The sequence below is a fragment of the Corvus kubaryi genome, unplaced genomic scaffold (assembly GCF_017639235.1).
Source record: "Corvus kubaryi isolate FWS band 111438036 unplaced genomic scaffold, C.kubaryi_AGA036_p1.0 37184, whole genome shotgun sequence".
Lineage (NCBI taxonomy): Eukaryota > Metazoa > Chordata > Aves > Passeriformes > Corvidae > Corvus > Corvus kubaryi.
In genome coordinates, this window is record NW_024581051.1 from 499,645 (window position 1) to 527,344 (window position 27,700).

General features: G+C 36.9%; 1 protein-coding gene across 3 annotated transcripts; it reads right to left on the reverse strand.

Annotated features, from left to right (window-relative positions):
* On the reverse strand, positions 1-27,684 carry FEZ2 (fasciculation and elongation protein zeta 2). 3 transcript variants are annotated; one of them, XM_042022011.1, is made up of 10 exons: positions 27,402-27,684; positions 25,783-25,891; positions 22,606-22,722; positions 21,061-21,205; positions 18,136-18,404; positions 15,307-15,387; positions 10,597-10,672; positions 8,332-8,397; positions 2,588-2,616; positions 1-2,139 (listed from the first exon to the last, which is right to left on the reverse strand). In XM_042022011.1, exons 1-9 carry the CDS (start codon positions 27,635-27,637, stop codon positions 2,606-2,608), a joined length of 1,110 nt encoding a protein of 369 aa, XP_041877945.1. In that variant the 5' UTR covers positions 27,638-27,684; the 3' UTR covers positions 1-2,139; positions 2,588-2,605. The 3 variants fall into 3 exon arrangements, with proteins under 3 accessions (XP_041877945.1, XP_041877944.1, XP_041877946.1); XM_042022010.1 differs by lacking the exon at positions 2,588-2,616 and having other exon boundaries at positions 27,402-27,683; XM_042022012.1 differs by lacking the exons at positions 2,588-2,616; positions 15,307-15,387.
* Positions 27,685-27,700: the final 16 nt, after the last annotated feature.

Below are 27,700 nucleotides of genomic sequence, written 5' to 3' on the forward strand. Positions count from 1 at the left end.
CAGATTTGCATGGTTCTTTTTATTCAAATGTTTTGAGATCTGTTTTTTTAAATGTACATATATAGGTATACATATAATACTTGCCACATTTGGCAGCTGTTGTTTATGCATACAAGGTAAACAGGTACTTTTCATACTGAAATCTTGTTTAGTCTGATGAGAGGCATGAAATTCCCAAGCAGATGCTTAGCTCACTAAAGCTGTTTCTGGTCTTTATTTCCAGTTTCATTACTTTTAGTAGTTTGTGACTTTATGTCATACAAGATTTGGTACAAGTAACACAAACTTTGACAGAAGTTTTTCTGTTGTTGTCCTTTTTTTTTTTTCTTCTCTTAATTGTTGTTTATTTTGTTCCATCTTGTCACTTCAAGCCTCATCAGGAGATTGAAGCACCTCTGAATAATCTCACACAGAGACATGGTGGGTTTCACATATGCACCTTTTTTAAAATAAAGCAGGGTCATCCCCTTTGCCTATTTCCAGGTATCAACAGTCAACATCAAGAATTTCTATACAAAAAGCATGCCATAATGAATGTATAACACACCAGCTACAGAAATAAATGGCAGCCTTCTTTTTAGAGAAACCACAAATGAATTAAAATAAAGCAACAAAAAAACTTCTTCATATATGACACACTTAGGGAGAGGATCTATTTATTCCTGAGCAGGCTGGCAAGTATCCATTGGTGGTCAAGTGGGGGAGAGGGAGGAGAAAAAGAATTTTAAGCTGAAAAAGGCACAAAAGACAAAAATACTGAGGCCTTTAGAACAAAAAAAATGCACTATGAGAACTATTTTCAAACCATGTTGTTTTACTGATCAAAATCGTATTTGGTGATGATGATAAAGCTGAACATGAAGGATGACGCAAGGTATTCAGGTATTCTTTAACAGAACCCCTGAAGACTTTAGATGGAAAAAACTGAAAAAAACACGTTTGTCTCTTTAGAACCTTATATTCCAATGCCTTCAGATATTCAGTATATGTATCTGGATGAAGAAACAATAGGAACTCAAACTAGAAAAAAAGTGATTGGGTTTTTTTTTTTTTGTTTGTTTTTTTAAATTAGTACTCCTTACATTTAAATCTCATCTTTTAGACTGGCAGAATTACTTGTGACAAGTATTTAAAGTTGAGATTATGGGGTACGTTTCTTTTACAGGATTTGTAAAATACATTCTCATCTGTTTCAATGCAGGTCCATCATCACAGAGGAGACAGTGCATACAATTTACAAGAGAGATTTGTAGTAAAATCCAGAGGTACGCAAAACCAAACATCTCAATATAATACCAGCTTGGAAGTCAGGTGCAAGTTTTTCAAACTGTACATGTATTTTTAAAAAGATACTGCCTTTTAAAATGTTTATATATCGAAGCATTTTCATTAAGATCAAACACTTTTTAAAACCAGTAAAATTATAGCAGCAATACGGGAGAATATCTAAGCCACATGAACATTAATAACTAAAATAAAACCAAACATGAAATACTACATAAGTCAGATGTTTGTGTTAATACCAAGAACAAGTAACACGCAATTACTTATGTCAAACCAGGAAATCTGGATTTGTTCATCTATGAACAAATCTTGTATAGTTCAAGGCTACCATTTACAAAGCAGTGTTGATTTCTGACTTTCAGAATCACCTTCCTGGAGTGTCCTGGAGAACTCACTTGAATCTTAAATTCCAAGTCTGACTAAGATTGTTTTTTAAACTTTGTTTAGGAACTAAGGATGCTTTTAAATACTGATTCCTTAAAATGAGGCTTATTTTATTTACACTATTCAAAGTTTACTTTTCCTTCCAACAACAAAATGTGCAGGAGGATTTACTACATGCTATACAATGTAAAAATAGACTTTAAAAAGTCAGAACAATGCAAGTAAAACTGTACAATGTTTGTTCCCTGCTCCAGTTCATTGCACTATTAAGTTAAACTGGATGAGTTGTCATGCCCAGTTGACTTACTGTATAATCAGAAAATCCACACACACAGAGGAGGTAAATGAATACTGCTTTAGGTATAGAGCCAAATGAAAAAATAATATGAGTTATATCCAAGGAAAGCTTCTCATCACAGAAAGGAGCATGGCTAATTCTGAAAGGCAGCCCTCTTCATGTAGGACACAGAACTGCAAAAAACCCACAAATACACATAGATAAATATCAGTGAAGCTGGTCTGCATAAAAATGTAATGTATATACTAAAATACTTAAATATTGGATTCTACCCTATTAGTAACACAGTAAAATCTAGTAATCAACCGAAACTGGCAACTAAGTTTTCAGCCTCTCTCAAAAGTTAAGGAAGTGACACAACCCACTATCTTTAACTAATATTATCCAGAAATGAGTTAACTAAAGGTCATGTCTTAAATAGTGCTTTTTAAAGTGTTATATCTGAAAACAAAATATTAAATAACAGGTGACGCATGCAGTTATATTTTAAAAATATGCACTGACAATTTGAGATTCTAACTCTACTTTCTAATTCTGGTGCGTGTACTAGAATCACACAGTGGGAAGATAAGACATGTCCTTCATGTGTTTCTCATTCCTGTTTCAGTATAAGACACAAACCTCAGAGCAATCCAGCTTTCAAACCAATGCTAGCACAACACAAAAGCAAATAAAGAAGTCAGGTGTAACAATTAAACAAAAACTTCAAAGGCAAGAAAATAAAATGTTCTCATTATCTGAAATATTTGCATAATTTAAATAGAACAAGGTGCAAATTCTTGCTTCGTTAAAACAAAAAAAAATATTTTAAGTTTTTACTTGAAAGATCAGTTATGAAATAGCAAGGTGAAAGATGGACAATTATTCTGCTTCCATGACATCTACATTCAGAAAAAAAGAAGAAAACAATACTAGACATTTCAGGCATTTTACTAACTAGTAATGTATAGCATATTATTTTTAGCACTCTGTCACAATTACTGTTTGAGGACAACTGGAAAACAATACAGCTTAGCAGTAAATACATCTTATAACAGTTTACAGTAATAACACATCTGATTTCAAAAGCAATCATTTCAGCTGTAAGTACATACTTACATATTTTATACAACAGTTAGGTAAAAATTGTCCTTGTACATGAAGCTAAATCTTCACATTTTCTAAAAACTGGAAGTACAAAAGTACTAATCTTGAAATAACACATGTCTAGACGTGATACCAGACAACCTACCCTAACACCTTAATTCTGTGTATACGCCGGTTAACATTTCATATATATCACTGATTTGTTCCGGAAGTAGCTAAATTAAGGAACTCTTGCTTCCAGCAGATTTTGTCAGATATTCTTCACTACCCATATAGCAATAAAACAAGATGATTCCCCTTCCCACAATGCTGTCCTCAGCTTCTACTTTAAACCTGCTGTGAACTCCATCCCAGCAGGCACTCCCATGTTCTCATGGCTCCAAACAGACTGGAGCCCCTGCATGTGCATTCAAGTAGGTGAATACATCAGACCCAAGCAGATGTTGGCTTTTCAAGGCAACAGCCGTCAGCTCAATACAAACAGCAGTTTCAGTCCTTCTCCTACCTAGATGCTGCTCCCTACAGTATTTCTGTTACTCCCACAATACTTGTTTCTGTCTTGTGGGGTTGAAATTGGCAATTATTATTTGTGAGATTGAAGACAAAAACAATTGCACAGAGGGATTTTCTTCAGAACGCAACCTAAACTTGCCATACTGCAAAGATTACAGGTGCAACTACACTATATATAATATATATAATACCATAAATATAAATACTAATTTTTATAATTTGTAAAATATACTACCTGCATTATTGTACTCAGCAAATTAATCATAATGAAGAAAGTCATTACATTATACATGCAACAAGAAAGACTGAAAGCTTCTTTAAAAAGAAAGTAAAAATTCAATGTGCAGTCCATACAAACACACTTTCATTAAAGGATATGGTACCTATTACTGTTGCAACACCTAAAACCAATGCAGCTACAAGGTATGACACAAGTATCTCCATCTGCTTTACAGCCTAACTTGTGCACAAGAAACTTGGTTTATTTAGGTCTTTCAATGGACATAAGCACAGTGTTTTCAAAGCACATTGTATTTGTTCAACCATCAAAAAAGGTCAATAGAAAGATGAGCACAAACAGCATTTAAATACTGTGACCTTACGAAGCTGCCAGCTTCAGTCCAGAAGCGTGCTTGCTAAGGTAAAGAATTTCAGTCTTGGTTTGGTATTTCTTTCCCTGTCAGTAATTCATTCCCCTACTCTTTTTCAAATCCCAGTTTCTCCTTCATGACTCCTAGTGATAAAATGTAGTAACAATATTGATATATTAAAATACATCCAGAAAAAACTAAGCACAATTGCAAATGCTGATCAATTTCATGTTACCATCCATTTTAAGGTCTAAATCTATAAAATATAATGTAAATTATATGCTAGTGGGAGAAGAACTACAGTTCACTTGCAAAGCAAATCACTAATTCCCTTTCATTATTGTTAAGTTCAGGATAGAAATGTTCACTGAAAAGTAAAAACAAACAGAACCTCACAAAAGGAAAAATATCCCCTTGAAAATAATTAGGCTGCAGTAAGAGCAACATGAACAAGAGAAGGTAAGCTGCTACACTGTACCACTCCTCACAGGGTTTGTACTTAGTCTGGCTTTGGGATACTTACCTTTGAGGAGATACTTCTTACAGAAAAGATCAAGGGGAAAGCTGAACACCCCTGGAAAGAGGGACTTAAGCATGACAAGGAAAATGACGGTATTTTTAACATTTGGGGGGACACAAGGGGCAGTAGAAATTGGGGAAAGAAGATGCTTTAAAGAAAGCAAGCACCAGAAATATTTTCAAAACTCATAATCCTATTGAGAAATGCATATAGAGTGGTTTTTTCCCTTAACATGAAATGCACTGAGTTGTTCTTTTTAATATCTTTATTACACTGGATTTGCCCACACCAGGTTTTGAGGATTTCTACTTCCAGCATTTCAGAAAGATTAGCTGGTTATGAAAAATAAAGTGCAAGAATGATCCATAGTAACACAGAAGGTCAATAGGAGATCTGGCTGTAGAACTGTCCTTCAAGTTCCTGCTCTTGTCCAAACAACTTTACTCAATCATTATGAAATGAAGATAGTGAGTATTAGACAACACAGAGGAGTCTGCGTGTGTCTTCCCACATGATCCAAATTTCAGAATTATTTTGGCATTTAGCTCAAGTTATTCAAGATAGTGAATTCTACAAAACATGTTGGAATTCACAGAAAATATAAACTTATTTCACTATCTTCAGAACACCAATAATGTGGTAAGATTTCTTGTTACATCAACACTTATGCTCAATCTTATGGTTCCATTTACCTTTCCATGTTCACAGCATTCTTCTTTTATTTGTTCCTTTACATTGTACCAACAATACTTTGGGAATAATCTTTTTCCTGACATTTTTTCTTCAGTTCTTGCTTCTGAACAATTAAAGCAACTTTTCAACAGTGCCCACCCATATCTGGGCAAGTCTATTATTCTGTGGACAGTCATAACACCCACATAAGACTGCATATTCTAATTTTTTACATACCACAGAATAGCAAGACAGTGCTGCTTTAAAAAATAATTAAGAACTTGTTTGTAAGTTTCTTTTTCTGCTCTGTAAAACAGAATATAAAGTTTGAAAAAAGGTTTTACCAGCGCAGTCAGATGCCAAACTGGATTTCCCATAAAGCTACACATATCCTAATGTCACATGTCATTTACTGTCTGCTTTTTTTTGTTGTAAGATTGGAAAAAAAAGATCCTCAAAGGAACATGTACTTAACAGATTTTAACAGAACCAAGTACCTTTGGTGATATAATTCACACATTTCAAAATTTCATGTCTGATTAAAGCTTAAGAAAAAGCAGTAAAATCCATTCAGTGTAAAATGAATACAATTACCACTACACCATACGGATTATTATCACTGGGCCCAGAACTTCTTTCAGAAAAAAAATTCAAACCCTAAATCTTAAAGATTTTTACCTTGCCAAGACATTTTTAAGCTTTACAGTGAAGAGAGCAGAATCCTCAAAAAGTAGGTCACTCCTTTTATTTTGGAATTTAAGAATTGGGTTAGAATTTCAGGTATGAAAGCTCACCTGAACATTGATCTAAGTGGTTGTAAAGAATTCAACCAATCTCCTTTTAACTAACTTTAAAAATAATGTCTAGACAATAGACAGATGGCTGGGAGTATTTTGTGCCATGAAAGCCTTGCTGGAATTTAAGGCCAGAAGTTTTAGCAGCAGAAAAAGAGCAATAGGTTACAACTTCAGAAACAATTGGAAGACTTTGCCTGTGCCATAGAATAAATCCACATTACCAGGTTAACACTGTTAGCTGAGTTATAAATATTTAACATAATGTCAGCATAGCATATAAAGTTTAGTTAAGGCTACACTGAAAGGAAAAGTAGAATTCTGTGCTCACAACTCCTTGCCACTGGGCACACAAACCCACAGAGGATGAAGAAAGGCTTGATTCTGTTCACTAAGGAAGTGGTAGCTGAGGGGAAATTGCCTTTTCCTTTCACTATGAGTGATGTGGGTGATTACTCTTCATGTTCCCACAACTTGTGTTTCACAATTTAAAGACAGCAGTGTTTGCATATAATGACCTGTTTGACCCAAGACACTCGATGGATGATGTTTTTGTAATTGTTGCATCTAACTAGTAAGAACATCCCTCGTGACTTTTAAGTAACGAGCATGCAAGAGGCAGGAGGGCACTTCAATTGAAGCTTACTAGGTCATCTTCTCATATATTCAGGTAATCTGCTTTTATAAACTTTCTTTGCTTATAAAGAAAACTTCTCCATTTCCCTAAGATGCCAGTTTCTTCTCAATATCCCAGTAATCTGCAAGTTCTTCTGGATAGCTACATCTAAAAATAAGAGCAGACACTGTGAAGAGCACTGTTAAATCCAGTCACTTACTACCAGATGTATTAAGAAGAGCAAATAGTTTTAATTACTGACAACAGTTCATCTTCTTGGGTCAAAGATTCTGCTTCACAAAACTACAGTTTAGTACCATCACCACTGATAAAACCTTGACCATGTTCCTACATGGCTCACAAGCAAACAAATCTGTCTAATTTAGGAAGAATTTTTAGAAAGAGTAACAATGGAAAAATCAAAGGAATCAACTGAAAGGACCTCTGCATTCTTCTTGTATGTGACATTTCTTCAACCCTGCACAAAACTTAGAAACGGGTCTCTTTCAACATGAAGTCTGTTGGAGCTTCCAGAATACTAAATGGCTTTTTTCAGCTTTTCTGAAGTGACAGAACACTATATGTCACCCATCATTTAAACCTGGAAGTACTTTCAAATATCTGTGAGATGAGATTACGAGAGTGACTGTAAGTTTGTGTAAGAAATACAAAACCCTTTAAAAATCATATGGAGTGAGTTAAGTCAAATGATAGTGTATTTGAAAAAAGGATGAGACTTGTAATGCATGATACCAAAAGAAGAGAAAAACTTTTGCAGCATCTGAAAAGCAGCATATCATGAACATTTTGGCAGCAAACAAAAAGGCATCCATCATCCTTCTGTACAGCTATTTGTTCAGATCTTGGGAGTTTGATGCATTTGCTAAACTTTAAACACTTAAGAAAATTGTATCATATACCAAGAACTAAGTAAGAACATAAGCATTAGCAAGATCTAGGCAAAAATGAAGTCAGACGAAAAACATTTAAAAATAATCTAACAACATGGAAACTACCTGGAACAACTCCTTAAAGCTAAAACAAGCAGTGTTTTTCAATGTCTGACATTCTATTAACATAATCAATGCGTAAGACTGGAGAATAAATTATTCACACAAAAACTTTCGAAATAAAATCCTAAGAAGGTATAATAAGTAAAATAAATACTTTTTACTATTGATCAGAAGGTAACACTTGAAATGAAGCTGTAAGCACTCTGCATAGCAAATGCATTATTACCATGGTCAGTTTGAGTTCCAATACTTAAAAAACTGTACAATGGAAGATTTTAACTATACCCATTTCACTTCATAAGCCAGACTTCTTTGCTCCTGCTGATGCCATTAAGCAGTTTGTTATATTTTACTACCACAAACAAACATGTTTTATTTATGAACTGTACGCTCAGAAAGCTTGGACAAAATAGAACATAAATGAGAGCTGTGTTTGATTGAAAAGCAACATAATTCATGAATGCTGTACGATCACTATTTTCAAAAACACCTTTTAGGTACTAATACCATATATGTATTAATTTAACATCAAATAAAAACCCTGCTAAGAAGCATACTCACCCTTTAAAATATAGTCTGTTAACAAGCTTGGCACTTTCTCACTATCCTCTTTCATGGCATGAAGAACTAAAGTATGAAAAAAATAAATCAGATATTTAGTCATAAATTAAACACAATACTTAAAAGAAATAGCACAGAGCATTTCCAAGTACTCATAGAGATATTACTACCAGATGAAAGAAATCTCTTAACTGAAATATGGGAAGATACAAGACATGTCACATCCCCTCCACCTTTCACTTGTGTAATTCTCACCCAGCTCCACAGTTCATGGATGCAAGAGTCCCATTTCATGTGGTTAATTATTACAGTAAAATGCCATCAGTCATAACAACAGCAACAACAAGAAGAAGCTCCTCCTCCCTATAAAAATTCTCACCTAAAGAAAGTCACAACATCCAAAACTAAAGTATGCTAACAAATATTGATGGGCTGGAAATCTCAGGCCAGAAAAGTATGCTGCATTTCTTAACTATCTTTGATCATTACCTCAAATAATGGGATAATGCTGTGAATGATTCTATGGAAATATCAGTGGTGCTTATTTTCCTCCCTGAAATGGTGAATGTTATCTGCTGTAGCTTAGAAAAATCTTGAATACGACTGAATTTGGCATTAACTTAGAATAATGCAAAAATGCCATTTTTGTGACATATATGGATAGATCTTGTCCATCTTTCCGATTTCTGAAGAAGGAAAACACATGGACAAGCTTGACTGGACACATATAAGCCTGTCTATCACTACATGAAGAAAAATGATGACTGTTCCTTATAAAGCACTCAGGACATGATGGACAGAATCAAAAATACAAAATTATACTGAAAAGCAATATTTAATAAACTCCAAATTCCTCATATGAAACTCTAAACTCAAATTATAACAAGTGTTTTATTTCTAGTTTCATGTTGAAGTAAGACATTAGCGTTCCTAACTATGGAGTAAATCACAGCTTTGAAAGAGAAACCAACTGGGCAACCCTAAACACCTGCTTCACTGTCTGCCTTATCAACAGCAGAGACAGGGCGTCACAAGTCTGCAACTGAGTCAGAGGGTCAAGTTCCAACCAGCCCACAAAAATCAATACTGTTAATACTCTTTACAATGCATTTGTGTCAGACATTTTGTTAATAAACCATCAAACAACACAAAATGTTTTTAAGAGGCTTTTACCCATGCTTAAAAGTGTCAAGTGAAATTTAAATATGGCAAGAGGAAAAAATTTCTTTGCAAGAATAAACATAAAATGAGAAATTCTTTGTCATAAAGTAAATATGAATTAACACCTAAGGCTGTAGAAAAATAAAGGGAACTTTAATTCTTACTTAAACATTTAATTTACTCTTGAATTTATATAATATTTATTTTCTCTTTCCAGGAAACAACCAATGAGCCAACCAATTTACCACCCCTCAGCCACCTGTGGAACCACAGAACTGTTGCTGAAAATCACCTTAAGACATAGTGAGATTCTCCACTGAGACCTGATCAAACACATTCTACCATCTATTTTCAAACTGTTCCTATAAACATCCAATGAAAGAGATACTATTGACTCCTAGAGATGCTCTGTTACATTAAATCACCTTAAGTAATGTTTTTAAAAATACAACTTCGATTTCTTGCAAATTAGAATTAAAAAATCCCAATGAAATCAAACAACTAGAGGACTTACAACTTCAAATAATTTTGAGGATCTGGGCTAAAAAAGGTGTGAAGAATGGGGAAGTCAAAGCATTGACAAAACTCTGTTTGGTTTGGAATTCCTACTTATCAAAATTTATGAAGAACAAAACCCCTCCATGAAAACCACAGAGAGAAACAGGCTATTTTAAAGGCAGTCAAGTGCAATCATTATGGAACTAGTCCTAAGTATCTTGACATCCACTCCATTTTGTCAAAGTCATTACAATAACCTCAATAAAGCACAGCAAACGTAAACAAATAAGGATATATCAGGCACTGTAAGACCAAACTGTATGCTATGCAGCCAACATCAAAATGTGAGAACATTTACTTCCTGATACATGCTAGTTTCTGGCCTTCAGGGTTTCAGAGAACAGCTAGGAAAACAAACCTACCATGAAGGCTCAGAACACAAGCTGGTCAAAATGTATGGTTAAAATCATGCACTTTTACATACATGCCATGGGATAAGGGGGAAGAGAGAACTGGATGGATTCATTGGCTTTGAGCAACTGGAAATACAAAACTGAGGAAAAATACAAAAAGGAGGAAAGGATCAGTGGAATTTCATATGCTCACTTTTGGTTAATGTTTGAAGATCTTCAACAGATGGGGGTCCATTTTTCTTCTCATAAGGAATGACGGTTGTTAAGTACTGTTAAACGAAAAACAGAGTTACTTGGCAGTTCTTTCATGCAACATTGTTGCTTGCATTTTGTTTTGTAAAAATTGTATCAATTGAAATTGCTAGCCACAAATAATCATCTTTCAGAATAGATTAAGATTTTACCTCTCCTATCTCAGAGCTTTTATCACAGAAACCAAAAAAACCATGGTTTTTTCCAAATTATGTGGCTGCCAGAAGTCATGCAGCTAACTGTCCTCTCTGCAGAGAAAATTATGCTGCCCCACAGTTAGGTGAAAATGAAAACAGATGGCTTTCACCTGCTGCTGCTATATACTTCCAACCAAAAAAAGAACAAGGCAAGCCTAATGAAACTTAATACCCCAGAATTTGGAATTTGATCTAAATTATCAGTTTTAACAGCTACGTGTTCTAACAGATTGTTTCAAACCAACTCCTTTTTAATTCTATTTACTGAAATCTTTAATTCTTGTCTGCTTTAAAAAAAAACCCACAAAAAACTTCTTAAATCTTTCAAGATTTTCATACCTGCAGTGCAACTAAGATTAATTTTCAAATTCTTGATGTAACCCTGTTGGTCTTTCATTACACGCATTTTAGGCAACATCTTACTTTGCAGCCTATATGAATGCATATTCTCCTTAAAGAGGCCAGAATTTCAAAAGTACTAAAATAGCTGGGATTTTTCACAATGGAAAAGCTTCCCAGAATTTCCCTCAAGTCAATTTTTAAGAATTAAACAGGAACTTTATTCTGGGTTAACAGCTACAAGGCAGTAGGCAAAGTAACCCTCAATGTCTCATTCGGCTCAACACGCTCGTAGTTCTCCAAGCATCAAGCAGCAAACACATTACAAACAAGGTACAAGGTCTCCTCCTCTCCTGGTAACAGCCCTTCAGTGAGAGTCACGTGTAACTCAGCCTCTGGTGGAGAGCTGCACTTCGCACAAGGAGACCGAGGGCTGCCGCACGCAGCTATAACCACTGCCGTGTAACCACTGCCGTGTAACCACTGCCATGTAACCACTGCCACGTAACCACTGCCGTGGAACCACCTGCCGTGGAACCACCGCCATGTAACCACTGCCGTGTAACCACTGCCGTGGAACCACCGCCATGTAACCACCTGCCGTGTAACCACTGCCGTGTAACCACTGCCGTGTAACCACTGCCGTGGAACCACCTGCCGTGGAACCAGTGCCGTGGAACCACTGCCGTGGAACCACTGCCGTGGAACCACCTGCCGTGGAACCACTGCCGTGTAACCACTGCCGTGGAACCACCGCCGTGGAACCACCTGCCGTGGAACCACTGCCGTGGAACCACCTGCCGTGTAACCACCGCCATGTAACCACTGCCGTGTAACCACTGCCGTGGAACCACCGCCATGTAACCACTGCCGTGGAACCACCTGCTGTGGAACCAACCGCCGTGGAACCAACCGCTGTGGAACCACCGCCATGTAACCACTGCTGTGTTTGCAGCACGATCACGCACCTCACACCCAACCACACAATCTGCCTAAAAGCCAAACAGACCCAGTTCAGTGGCACTTAACCACTTGTACAGGTGGTCCTGACACCTCCCCAAGACTTTCTGCAAACATGGGGTGCTTTTCTCCCTCCCTTTTCTTCTGGCATTTTCTCATGTCCACTCAGCACAGCAGAGGAAAGCATACAATGCTTCTTAGGAAACAATCAATTTTCAATTTCTTTTCCAGGATATGTAATCAACAAGTGTCACCAGAGAACTGTGCTCTTAATAAAATTATCACAATCAATAGCTAGATATAAGGCTGCTGAATCTGCCAATGGCAGAGATGAAATTGGATCTACTAACACACAAATCAGATTTCTGGCTGTCTTTTCCAGCCTTCAGAACTAAGTGGCATTCTACCCTTTACCTGGACAATAAAATACCAGGATATTTCACTGCACCAAATACCAACTAAGCCTATTTCCCTTCTTCTGTAAACTTCACTTTCCATTTTTCCTCTCTAATAATAGCAATTAAAAACAAAAAAAGGAATTTCTTAGTTTCCAGAAATACTTTCCTTCTTCTCATCCTTTGCAGCTGTAACAATCAATCTCTGTAACAGCACTATAAAAATTCATTTCCTGAACCGCTGTGTGAAGGATAATGTATTATGAAAAGAAAGAAGGAGTGACTGAAGTGTAGCTTACTGGCATGACCAAGTGTTACATCTGCTGTGACCTCTAAATTTTTGAAGCAGATTTGTGATATGATAAAGCAGCAATTCCCACTGCAATTTTTCATCACCTATGAAGAGTGTTTGCTATGCCTGAAAACCAAAATGAAGATGACTGTCTTGAAGATTCTTCCAGAAATATGATCACAGGAAGAGCTAACAACATTTCAATGTCTTTTTTTTTTTTTTTTTGACTGCATTATCAGATAGGAACAGGGAGTTCCCACTGGCAGTTTCTCTTTAAGTGCTGAAAATCCCTAAAGTAATTTTCACTTACACCTCAAACACATGCACAGAAAAAAGGACTAAGATTTTAAAAAGGAAAGTACCCACTATAAGATGGTAGTAGAAGGTGGTAAATATAATAAATAAAATTTTAAAATAGAAAAGAGTTCTGAAATAACTGTACAAACTTGTCATAAACTTTTTTACGTTGTAACCTTATGTGTTGGAACTTCTGGCTTTCAAGGTACACAAAAAATTGTCTGTCCTTGCATTGTTTTTTACCACAATTCCAGATTTCTAACTCTTCCCTGATAGCAGAAAACACCTGAATTTATAATGACAAACACCTGAGTTTATAATGACACCCTGAAAAAAATCACTCAAACTAATATTGTGAGAGCAGCATTAAGGAACTGAGTATCTGATACTTGTTTAATTTTGCAACTTGTTGCAATAAGATTACACCAGTATTTCAAAAGCAGGGCCAGGGTTTGGTAACGCGACAAAAACCCCTAATCAAACAAAAAACTCCCAAACAGAAAACAAATGCCATAGAAAAATGGATTTCCAGGAATAAATCAGAACAGAGCTGGTATCTTTTCTACCCTTCTACCCCATATTTAATTTTAAGTTCATGTTAATTCCATGATTTGCTTTAAGATAAAGAAAGGGAAAGAAATCCCCATAACCATAAGGATACAGAAAAAGATAAATCAGGAGAAAAGTATGATCGACATGAAGAATAACATTAGTAAATTAACTCAAAAAATGACTGCAAAAGTGATTCAATCAGTGTTATTTTTAACATACGATTATGCTACTTATGTCTACATAGGAGACAGTGAAAGTCTTTTAACCAAAAATATGATGGAGTGGCATAGTTAAATAAGGTCACTTTATGAAAATATATGCTATTTAAAATAGCTAAAGATACAGGTATAAAAAGCTGTAATTTGTGGTAAGATAGCAAAGAAAAAAAAAACCAGCACACAGGTACAGCTTTACCAGTACTGTGATAATGCAGAGTGATAAAAACTCTTGTTAGGTAAGTTCTGTGCATGTATTCAAGATCCCCAAAGTTGAGGAAAAACAAATAGCTGGATAATGTATTAATAAAATCTCATACATATACCTTGCCTGAGGAAGTGGGCAAGTCTTTGATTTCCAGCCTCATGATTGCAGAATGACTTGAGAGAAGTTGTTTCACCTCCCAAACTTCTCTGCAGGATACAACATTCATCTTCCAGACAAAAGCCTAATCAGCCTTGACTTCTAAACTGCCAGCCAATTTATTGCCTCAATGGACTTCTCACCGGAGGAAAAAAATAACTCTAATGGACTCCTCTGACAAAAGTGCATAAACTAAATAGTGGGTACACGTTAAATAATGTGAAATACCAGTATTTTGTAAAGTGAGCCAGAAGACTAAACAACAGTGTAAGCATTAGGAGCTCACTAAAATTCAAAATGCAGTTAATAAAATACATACATACAGATCTGAAACAGCAGGCAAGTTATTACTTTGAAATAAGGCATAAGAACCTTGCTTCCAAGGTACATACAACATCTACATGATGCCCACTGAAGCTGGCTCTCTGCTTTACATTTCAATATTTAAACAGCCAATGAAAAGACACAGACTTGCCTATAGCTCATGTATTTTATATTGGTAATCTGCATTGCACACATTCGGCTGCTTTTAAAATCATGCAGTTTTTCAAAGGCAAAAGACAATACGGTCTACACATTTTCCAGGTGCTACTCTGTTTTTAGATGTATCGGCTCTGAACATTCGAAGAAAAAAGAAAACAAAACCTTTTTTCATTATGCAAGTTTCTAATGCTGAAGGGGGAAACACTGCATCTAACCTGATACACATTCTTTAACTAGTTATTAGATTTTTATCGACATGCAATGTATCTAAAGCATGCATTATCCTAAAACAGACTTTTAGTTTGGCGTAACAAACATGGGTTATCAGCTCAGTGCATCAGGGTATCAAGTCTTGACTCTCTTGAGCTGTTGAGGAGAGAAAGAGACTGTAAACTGATCACAATTCCGAGGTAGGGAAGGAGCACAGATTCCAGCATTTTGTCCTGGTTTTTCCTGTCTCAGCATTTATCTTCAACTACTGTCAGTTTTCAAGATCTCAGCTCCTACCAAAAGTGCAGGCAAAGAATGAGAAAAAAAGGGAGAAGATAGCCCAGCACCTGTTTCTCTCCACTCGAGTTTCCAAACGTGTGGCGGAAGCCATTCTGTATGACATTTGAGATCCCTTCCATGCTGAAGCGCTAAAAGTAGTGAAAACATAGCAGAAAGAAAAAAAAGGGACAGAGAAAAGTTCAGAAGACTATTAATCAGCATTTATCAAGACGATGAAAGACAAATGGCAAAGACAAGCTCCAAGATGTATTTCAGCACATTTCTATTTCTTCACTCATCTACTTAATTTTTTTAATTAAAAAGCAAACCTTATAATGGCAGTTAAGCAGTACTTCTACACCAAAATTTATTTAAACAAAACCTTCACACTGCAGACCTGATAATCAAAACTTGCCTTTTACAGCTGTTTCATTTAGAAGTGTAAAAAAATAGCATTTTTCAAAGTTCAGCTCCCAGTAAAATCCCCTCTAACATTTGTGTTTGAACAATGTATGTTTAGAGACACTACTGACAAGAATTTTTCAGATTTTAAGCACATACTAGAAACACCTGTTCAGAGGTAGTCATTTTCAGCTCCACCTCTTAAAAACTTTTTATGCTTTCATGCTTCCTTTTCCACAATTGAAGGAACAATTAGTATTCCCCATTTTCTGTATTATGATAAAATATACACAATCAGTTAGTAACACACCCATATTGATTTCAAGCTCCATTACATGGAATCCAAGTCAAGAAAAAGCAGCATATAATCCAACTACACATTTTTTCCTTGAACTTTGTAATCCTTTGTGCTTGCTGGAGAAGTAAGAAAAAAATCAAAATCAAAACAGTTTTGATGTTTAGTATGCAATATAAAATGAGCAAGTGACAAGAACATAAAATGAAACAGCCAAGCTGCTGACACAGGGCAGTATGGGGACCACACCTCAGCACGTTTATCTGAATGTATTTATTTATGTGAGGGGAATAAAACATGCTGGAATACAGTATTCATTTGCTTTCTAAAGCACACAAGGTCAGTAAAGACATAAATTTTGCCAAAGCCATCTTAACTCTTTTAAGATATCCTATTTAAAGGAACTGGTATCTTCAAGCCCTGACTATTTTTAACTGCACCCCAGTTTCCCCTTGTGAGAGAGGTAAAAGTTTAGAAGTCTAAGAAACTGATTTACCCAAAGACTGTATCAAGGACAAAAAAATTAAAATACCTATTTTTTTTTTTTTTTTTTATATTCAGTTATAGTATCTACAGGAGAATTCATTTTCTTAAGAGTATGAAAACTCTACTTCCAATCTTTGTATTTAAATGAGACGTCATTTTAGTTAACAAAATGACCAACTAATACATTATTTATGAACAGAAACTCTGACTTCACAAAGCTACTGGAACATACTATCTGCATGTTCACATTCTCAGCACTTTTAAAAAAAAAGAAAGAAGAAAAAAAGGGTGCTGAAGAAAGGAACCTTGCACCTCTTTGTGTGAGAGGGCTCTCAAATCTGTCCTTGGTGACAGTGAAATCTATTTTCAAAGGAATCACACACATGCAGCTACAGTCTCACTTGTGAGCTAATCTGTTCAATCCCTCTCAGAAAGCAACGTGACACACCTGTATCTTGAAGTGACCAAATGTCTTATACTGGGAAAATGTAAGTTATACCTGAAAGCATCATTCAAGTTTCTAAACTTTAACCTAACCAGAACAGCTTATTAATCACTAGACTCAAGTTTCAAAACAAAGTAGTTATTTTTCTTTCTAGGTAAACATCCCTTTTTAGTTTCCCATGACTGAGAAGCAAAAAGAAACTACTGACTGTGCTCTTGTAAAGGGACAACAATTTTGTATGGTTTTCCAGATATGTAATTTCTTAAAGTTCCACTAAAACTTAGCTACACACAGAAACATCTCTCATTTGACAGATGAGATCAGAACCCTATTTGGGTTATATCACAGGTATCTTATGCTTGTAAGTTTAGAAATAAATCCTGAAGTATTAATATTTAATTATAAATGTTTATTCCTTACATTTGAAAAGCAAACCCCAAAACCTTCTGATGTCCAACTGAAGCATTCTTTCTGGGACTTAGCCAAGATCTACAAAACTACATTTTCTGCATCCCATAAGAGGCACAAAGAAATTTAAACATTAATATCTCACTTAAGTAATTTTAAATTATACTAGACAGATAACAAGGAAAAAATTGCTTTGACAAGCTAATAACCTAATTTATTTTGTGCTCAGACTCCTCTTATTCAACTCTACTTGAAAGACATTTTTCCTTTTGTTGCTATGTTCTGTAAAGAATAAAACAAATTATCTCCTCCCTGAACACATGCACTACACTTTGACCTCCTCCCCGTCTCTTGTTGAATGTAGTAACTCTGCCACAGGTTAGGAGATCCAGGGTCAGACACTTACTTTTTTTCCAGGGTAAGACACTCACTTTTTTCCTACCTGAGAATGAGCATGATCAATAAATATCTGTGCAACTACAGCAACAATAATACTGAATTTCCTGCAAGACTAACACATACTAAAATTCACACACTGAAACCAAACAGATAAATGAATTTGCCTACTGATAATAGAAGAGAGAGCAGTACATCCAAAGACAGTATTTTTTGCAAGAAAGGTATGCTAGTTCCAGGCTGATCTGCAAACAGTTAAAAAGTCTTTTCTGAATATGAGAAGAGTAAAATATATAACCCTTTGAAAAAAAATTCTCAATAGGAAAAGCTTAAGCCTTGTTTGTGAATGAAGGCATCGAAGCAGGAGTACCGGGTATCTTAATATAATCTAGGACTACTTCTTCCCATAGGGGAAAAAAACCCCCCAAAATTTAAATGTATAGAGACTTATAAAAATTTTCTTACTGTTCCAGGCATATGACCTCTTTCTTGTTTGCCATTCTGAGGACTACCATTTTTCAGCTTCTTTTTCTTCTTTGCTGTTTCTTTGTGTTCTCGCTGTTTGTTTTGTACTTCGATGAGGACAGAAATGAAGCTGTTTTTCACTTCCTTCTCAAACTCCAACTCATCTCGTAGAGCCAACTGCTGTACCAGTTCTTCAGAATAATCCTTAATAGCAGTCTCAATTTCTTCTAGCAGTTCATTTAATTCAGCAACAGACAATCTTTTTACTCCTACAAATAGTTAACATAAAAAGTAGTATGTCAAGATTTTAAGCATGAGAAAATTTGTGGGAATTACAAAAAAAAGTGCTCTGAAATTTTTCAAAACAAAAAATTCAGTTCTAAAACCACACAGAACAAAACAATATTCTGAAAGGAATAAACACATCCCAGAGATTACAAGATTAGCAACAAAAAGATGGTTAAACTTTCTTCTTACTTCTGAGAAATCTGAGATAACCTGCAAATATGAAGAGTGTGCTGGTCGTTTATGCTGGAAACTGAAGTAAGTGCTAAACTTCTAACACAATTATTAACTGTTACTTTCCTCTGCACACACTGTTTAAAGTAAAAGGCTTTCATATATTCTGAACTATTGGGTGATGTGTTACAGAGAGTGCAATCACAACCAAGAAAATGTTCTGAGGCTTGCTTGGGTTAAAAGTGGGCATATCTTTGAGGACTGCTTTCTGTTCCAGTTTAAGTCTGACACACCTAGGAAGCTGTTAAGTCCCAGCAGTTGCTGTGTCAAAGAACATAATCTTATTTGGCACCTGAGAAACAGCTAGTCCTAATTACACTGACGGGTACAATCTGTTTAAGGACACTGCATAGATGCTTGCAATTATTTAGTTTCATTGAATCAGTCTAGTAAATACTGTGTCTACAAGAATTCTTGTAAGGCAAAGCACCTACAGACAACTGTTAAAAACTACAAATAAGGCCACAAACTAGAAAAAAGTGTAGCTCTTAGAAGCATCAAAGGTAGCAAGTGAAATGGGAATTTTTTCTCTTAAATTACAGCGGGGAAAATTGATTGGAGAAAGCTCCTTGTCACTTACTTAACTAAAGAGAAGGCAATGAAACCTGTTAAGACCATTCTCCATCAAGGAGCCACAGTTTTCAAGGTAGCTTAGGTCTTAAACTCTGTTCAAACACTGTAACAGTACTGAGAGAGAGCACCTGTGACTCCCAACACTTAAGAACCAGCTTCACAGCCTAAGAAACAATTGCTCCAAAAACATGGGTGCAGGTTACCCAACTGCAGTCCTGACTGATGACAGATCAGTTGTCATTATCAACGTCTTCAAAGGGCTACATAGGAAATACTCAGCTAATACAGCTGAGTGAAGACAGAGGAATTCAAATATAGAAGACTACATGCACTGAAACTTAAGACAGTAGGCTGAAGAACTCACTTGTGTAACCAGAGCTTTATTTTTGGACTGCCTTAATATGTGTCTTTTCCTACCCAAGAAAAAAGTAAATACAAGTGATTTCCTGCTCTGAATTCTAAATGAATGAGCATCTCTGATCTATCCTATAAAAGCCAGACAGTTTCTAGGAAAAATGTGTAAAAATTTCAGAGATGCAGACAAATTCTGAAGCACCTTCACACACTAAAAATAGGTAGCAAGAGCTCTTAATAAAATAGTGACCTGAAAGACATGAAAGCAGATTCTGAGAAACTGGTGAAGCGAAGTTAAATTATCTGCCAAAGTAACTCAAGCCATTATTTGGTTGGGACTGACCTTTAAACCATAAAGATGCAACAGGTGGACTCCTGAGGCAAAGCAAAATAAATATGATATGAAATACTAAGCAAGCTTGATTAGCTCCAAACCTAAAGACATATGGAACTGTCAAAAAAGCAGGAAGCCCTGCTGAACACAATACATTTTGCTTTCACATTCCTCAAATTTATGTGTTGAGACAGTTAAGAGACCATTTTCATGGTTGGAATCCCTTCCATAAATCTGAAATGTTGCAGAAACTCTAAGTCATGCCATGAGAGGTCGGCCAATTTTCTGAATCTTCTACAGAGTTTGTATTGTTGACCCAGACTACAGGAAAGAAAGCACCAAACTTTTTAAGAGGAACCACAGTAGAAAGATCATCTGTCAAACATTCTTAGTGACCCTACTACCTTCTAGAATTTGTGCTGACAAATGCACAGATTAAACAAAATTTTCCATCATGAAACTGATTACTCATAGGTTTTTTTCATACAATTCAACCTACTACAATTAAATTATTAATGTATTTTCTCCTGTGCTTTTGTATAGGGAAGCACAGATGATTTCATTTGAGTAGAAGATACAAGGGGTATTTTTAAGCTTTCTGAAGAGGAATGGAAGGGGAGGACTGAAAAATATGCATGGTCCTTGTGGCAGAAAAAAGAAATGGTTGCCTTATTTTTGTGTTACTGTCTATCGAGATATGTTGCAATGACTGAAACTGTACCAAAGGTACGGTAAAGCTTTATTTACTGCATAGCTTTCAAGAGCTTTAGCTGATCCTACATAGTGTACTGGCATCAAGAAAACGTCACATTTTACAGAAAATAACAAAGTTTAATAAAAAAATGACCAACTTATCATTTTACCCATGAAGGAATCTCATTCCACTGTATCAACTGCAGAGTATTTGCTTTAAATTGAAATTCTAAAAAGTTTTATTTTCGTTCTTAGTCGTATGAAAGCTGACAAAGGTAAGTCCTCTATTTACGTTCTAAATCTAGGCTATTCTGTCAGGACATTTTGAAAATATTTTCGAATGCAGATATTTTGTAAGAAGGACTTGGTATGAATCAAACACATGGCAAACCTACCCTTTAAACTGTTTTCAGTAAACATAAGAGCAAAAATACTAAATAAATATCACTTACTCTCTTCATAGCTGTTGTTTGTACTGGATCTCTTGAGAGTCTGAATTTCCTGGGAAAGTATAGAGAGCCGATCTGACTGGGTGGGAGTTTCATCATCTTCTGGATCAGGCGATTCCTGCATCATTTCCTCTATTTCTTCAATCACCTTTGAGAAATGAAAACCCTTATGAAAACCCTCCTGCATGAAGAGTAACAGCCTGCAGTTTGAAGCAAGGCTGGATGAAATTAGCACCAAGACTGGATGGAAGAGGCTCAATAAAATCATACTGACATTTCCTCCCCATCCTTGCTCTCTGAGAATAACCACACCTTGTAACGGTAAATTGGTGATGGCGTAACAAGCAGTGTGTTGAAATGATAGGGTTATTTCTGTATGAAGGTACCCATGATTCTGCTTAAGAGAACTGAATTGAAGAGTGAGCTGGAGTATCTTTCCTGAGTATTCAGTTGAAGGAAGACACAACAACAAAAATCAATTATCTCCCCCACCCCCTATTTCACCACACTTCTCTATGTAAAACAAACAACCCTCCCTCCTCCAACAAAAAAAACCAACAAAATGAAAACAAACAAACAAACAACCCAAAGAAAACCTCTCAAAAAAACCTCTATAAACCCAAAAAGCCCCTCCGAACAGCCTGAAAATCTATTGTGCTCAGGAGAAGTTTTATGAACTGATTCACCATAATCTGAAGCTGACTTGCATCCCTGGGCATAAGACCTGAGCCAGACATAAAGTATGATAGCAGAAATTTTGTGCACAGATAGCTTACTTTACGTCTCATAAATGAACACATTTCTACAGGCTAAATTATTACCTAGACATCTGAATAAATAACACATCAACTTTTAGAAGTTTAAAGGCTGAGATCCAACTCACAGTAAAAAAGAGCTGAGGCAGTTCAAGCAATCCTGTCTCCCATACTATTAACAACCATGTTCGTCAGAGTTCACAGGTAACCATTTATGCAACAACAAAATAGATTATTGTGTTTGCTTACTAAAGCAGGATCTTAACAGACCTGACTCTCATAAACCTTACCCAGAAGAGCAATTTTCCAGATAACTGAAGTAAACCCATGGATTTGATGCCTTTGGATACCAAGTAATTTGAAAGCTTAGTAGCAGAAACACTGATCTGCTTTAATGTTGGGCAAAAACTTCGAAGAATTCTTGCTAACAACAATGCCCCGTGATGTTATGAACTGCCATACAGTCCTGCTGGAAAACCACAAACTATCATACCACTGAGATTCTGAAAATATTTTTGCTTTTTAACACAAATATTTAATTTAGTAGCATTCCTGACTAATTCATGGTAAGAAATACAGAAAGAATTCAAAGACCCTGAACTACCAACCTCACCTGAGGTATTGAAACACTTTTCAAATCTGAATGCCATAATGACATCTCACACATTCTTAAAACCCTAAACAAAGAACAACCAGGAAGCTTAGCTACAGTGAAGAGCAAGAACAACAAAAAAGAGCAACAAACTAAAAGAACATTCTACACTGACAACATTGTCTTTGCTGAACACTTTACCTGCTCTGCTGTGAAGAGTGGTTCTTCATTGATGCAGGAAACAATGATAGAATGCATATCCAACTGTTCTCTCAGCTCTTCATCATCTGACAGGTCGAGGTTCAAGTTGTCATTTACCTAAAAAGCATGAAAAGGTATATTTATATAAATATATATACAACCCTAATGTAGGTGTATAAAATGCATGTACATGTACAAAAAACAAAAGGGGAACTAATATTGAATTTTAAGAATGAAACTGAATCTTGGCCCATAATAATGGAATCAATAATTCTTTCTGTCAAATAGCCTGGAAAACAAAATCAAAATTGCAACTGGACAAAGTTAAAATAGCTGTCTTTAATGTCTTTAAACAATGTCAGTATATAAAGACCATATACACACTGATATGCAGATATCTACATGGGAGGCTGTCATTTCAATATAAATACTTAAATCTTAACTGAAGATTGACAAACGTCTGTGAGGGGTGAAAAACTTGCCTGTAACATCAAATGTTACACAAACCTCTTACTTTAAGTGCTTTTATAGTTCTAATTTGTCACATAAAAAAAGACATGGAAAAAAGTTGAAAAGAGTTGATATTGAATGGTAGTATCAGAATAATGGTATCACCCCGGATTATTATAAAAAATGTATTGTTAAATACCTCAGGATCATGTCAAAAAGAAAGAGAAGTAACACTGTTGCCACATATATACCACCAAATGATACTCATCCTTTCAAACCGAAGATATACGTACAGTAAAAGACTTAAGTCCCTTCCTTAATAAGTCAGGCATATTTTACTCTCACACAGTGATATATCCGGGTTTATTTAAAAAATTGTTTCCGTCCTTTCTCTATTACCAGACTGCCACCTAGAAAAGCCCCCCAAAGCTGCAACCCCTAACCTCTGACAACCTCAACTGCTTTAACCGATCTTTGGGCTAATTTACAAGCATCATGACTGGCTGGACAAAGTCCTTGGTTTCACGGTATCAGTTCTGCTTTTCTTGTAATTCCTCCTATTTTCTGTTTCTTCAGAAACCTTAAGAGTTTTCAGATTCATTTTGAACCTGCAACTGACATCCTCAAATAGCTCATCTGTAGGGGAAAACATACAATTTGCTCTTCTTCAGCCCTCAGAATGAAGTCAAACGTCCACTTTTTTCCAGAACCTGAATTCCAATAACTGTGCAGTGACAATGCTCCACTATGATTCTCTCTTCACGAACTACACAGATACACCCCCATTTGACATTTTTTAAATGTCTGCAGTCCTCAAATATTTTTTAATATAGGATTATGACAACAATGATGGGATAATAAGCAAGGATAACAATTTATCTAGAAGATCTGCTTTCCCTCCTGACATCTCCAGAAACGTTTTGAGAGACTTTCAGAATATGTTTTGATAATATAGACTAATAAACCACCAAAAACGGCATCAGCTGTAATCTGGACTAAAAGGAACACCTGGCTTTCCACCCAGCCACACTCCATGCCTCCTTCTGTTCTGCTAGCAGGGAATGACATATTTAAAAGTAATCTAGTGAAAAAAAAACAAACAAGGAATTGCACAATCCCACTCCTCATACCACTGTGCACACCGCTTCCACCCAGCTACTTCTTTCACTGTCACAGACGCATAAAAGTGTGCACAGACCTGTCACGTGAAGCAACTGAGACCAGGCAAATCAGCCTTATTGACCTTACATTTTTCCCTACTAAAACAGAAGAAGAAATGCTTTCAGCACAATTTTGGTAGCATATTATTAGTTTCAAACGCATCAGGGAAGTGTTGCTTAGCTGTTAGTTTTCATTGTAAGGAAGTTAAAACAAGATACTAACTCGTCCATATGTGCTGTCACATATCCAGCAGTACTGCTGAACACAAAGAAGCAGAAGAAAAGTATGTCAAACACTCCCCACATTCTTTACACATCAGAAGGCATGCCATGTGGAGTGAAAGCTGAAAAAACTTGAGATACATTTAATCCATAAACTCATTTTCTCTCTGGCACCATACCTAAGATTGGCACCATACCTAAGATTCTTTCTAATCCAGCAACACCACTTTAAACTTTTTTTATGTACTTTCTTCATAACTTCCTGCAAATAACTTAAAAAACTATATGAAACATTTTTTTTAATATATTATACTTAGTTCCTTATCAGGAAATCCATTAGTTTTCCCGTCCATTTTTCCGTGACACAAGCTCACAGCATGAGGGAATTGTATTTTTACTTGAAATTAAGGAATTAATTACTCTAAAACCACTTATAAAATCTGAAAAAGCACTCAATAAAAATTGGAAGAAACAGAAGTCAAATTGAAGGGATAACCATGAGACTCAAATCAAGAGAGTTCCAAATTTGCACCTGCCTCTGCTGAACCCCAAAGTATCCTCTTCAGCAGAACAATCTTTGCTCCTGTCACATTAAAAAGCATCTGTTGATTATCTAATGGATGGCAGAAGTCAAAGCACTACCTGATTCTCAGGTTACACACTCAGATATTTTTACAACATAACTGAACTTCACTATGTTTAAAAGATAAGCCACTCATTTCCTCAGAAAACCTGTGAGATGGGAATTCCTCCTAGCTTTTCTTCCTGATGCGTTTTAATCCATTTTTAAGATCATCAGAGGACAACCCTTCCTATAAACCTCTCAGAAGGTTAATTCCCTGCTCCCTCCCCAAAGAACCATTCTAACTCTTAAATAAGGAAAACAAAACAAACTCTTGCACTTCAGTGTCTCCTGGGCCACCTTTCCTGTTAAAGAAGCCATCTGACTGCAGAATGAGATGAAGTTTAGAAAAGTCCTCACTGGATTTACTACATCAGAGTACTCCTGCCTCTTTTCCTCCCTTACCCAGACCAGTGTTCAATAATGAATCATACAGCAGCAAGATTTTATGTGAAACACTTTCTCATTTCACATTTTCTTCTGTCATGCTCTGACTCTAATGAACAGTCATCTAAAGCTAACCCAGACTTATTCCAACCCAAAGACATGCAAACATACATCAATGGTTCTTTGATTTTTAAAAAGCTCTCATGTATAATGGCAAGTACTAAAAATATTTTCAGCCACTTAATAACAACATTCTTTTATACAAATGCAAGCAGTTTGATTTCCCTGTTGAGTACCAAAGATCCAAAGAGGGTACTTCTGCTGATCAGAACTTACCCCTTTTTCTGAAAGATTCAGTGTTGGCAAGTGCAAAGCTCTGGTGTGGGAAGATTTCCAGTCAACTGCCATCACATTACCATAATTATCAGTCAAAGCATTCCAAATCCTGGAGAGAGGAATAAAGGAACAAAAATGCAGACCTCAAAACAAGTAGCAACTGATCAGTAACAAACATATTCCTAATGATATCTCATCAGTAACTACATTTTCCCCCCTGTATATTCATCTGCAAGTTACTGACAATATTTTTAGTGTTTTAAAGCTAAAAGAAAATGTTTTTTTATAAACATAATTTACTTCCCTTTTTAAACAACAATGTATGCACAGCAGTGAAACAAAACAATAAATGAAGATACAGCTTCCATACTAATTATATAACTATACTCAAAATATTTTCTGGGGGTGGATGAGCCTTTCCTTCAATGAAATTTGAGCTGAGCTATAAATTCCATTCCTAACGTTGTTTAGCAGAGGCTGAGTAGCAAATTCTGAGCCAAATCTTTTTCTTCCTTTCCATTTATCACAGAATAATGAAAATACACAGATCAGACTAAAATTTTGGAAGAATTTTTTTTTTCCCAGAAGTATTCTTGCAGAGCTCAGCCCACCACTCTTGTGCTCAGTCAGTCTTTACTGTTTCTAGAGTGTACATCCTCTCTGGCTGTCCTGGAGGCTTGCCTATGCAGAGCTGAGGCTTTAACATGCAGACCTATGCTAGCAGCTCAGACTTTTACCGCGGCAGCCCTGTAAGCATGCTGCTTCCTCAAGTCCCCAGCCAAGCCCTGCCTCCAGGCGCTATGCTGTGGGTGGATGTTTGGAATGGTCACCTAGCTAAGGCTCAGAGGAGGTCAGAGGAAAGGCCGAGGCAGACAGAGAAGGGCAGACAGAGAAGGGCAGACAGAGCCTCATCACTGCTCAACGTGATTCATGGTACTCTGAACTTACCTCACTGTTTACACCACAGCGTTTAGCTAACAGGCTTTTTTTCATTCTTCTCTTAAAACACGGCATAAAATTTAGTTACCTTAAAGTAAGACTGCAGTATTTTTAATGAAGATAAGCTGACTAAATTTACTACAAAATAAGAAATAGAAATGCTAGTAAAATAATATTAAAAACTGTACAGCAGCACGGATCAGAAAGGCTCTATTGCTCAGGGGGAAAAAACCCCAAACAATTATCGCAGTTGCAATTTTGTTCTTCACCCGCTTTCTGCACTTTCCACATTTAATTTCAAGCACTGAGACAGTGGGCACTTTGTAAGACGCTAAACAAATACTAACCCCGGTCACTGCACTTCAGAACAAGTACTTCTCGCTACCTCGGCGGGGTAAGAAGCTCTGGGATGCTCACGCTCCCCTGGCAGTCAGGGGGATAAAGCCGGAGGGCTCCATGCCAAACCCGCGCCGCGGAGGCCGAACGTGCCCTCTCTGCCGAGGCCCGGCAGTCGCCAGCTGCAGCCCCGGGGGCGGGGAAAGGCTCCGCTCCCGCAGCCTGCTGGACTCGGCAAGGCCCAGGGGCAGCGCTCTCGCAGGGCTGCCTGGGCCGCGCTGTCCCCTCAGGCCGGGCTGGACCTCCCGTTCGTTCGCTCTCCGCGCCCCCCAGCCCGCACTCACTCGTCGTCCTGCAGCGCGCTCTGCTCCGTGAGCGGCCGCAGCGGAACACGGCTCTCGCCGCCGCCAGCCCGGGCCTGCGGGGGCTCGAAGCAGAGGGACAGCTTCGCCCCTAGATCCCCGCCGCCCCAGCCGCTCTTGTCGCGGGCGGCCTCGGGGCCGCTCCCCGCGGAGGGCTGGAATCCCGAGAAGTCCTGCCAATCGCCCGGGTCTCGCTGCGAGGCCGCCGCCGCCGCCATAGCCGCCGCCGCAGCTGGGGACGCGGCGCTGCGCGCTCCTGGCTGTGCGCGCTCCTGGCTGTG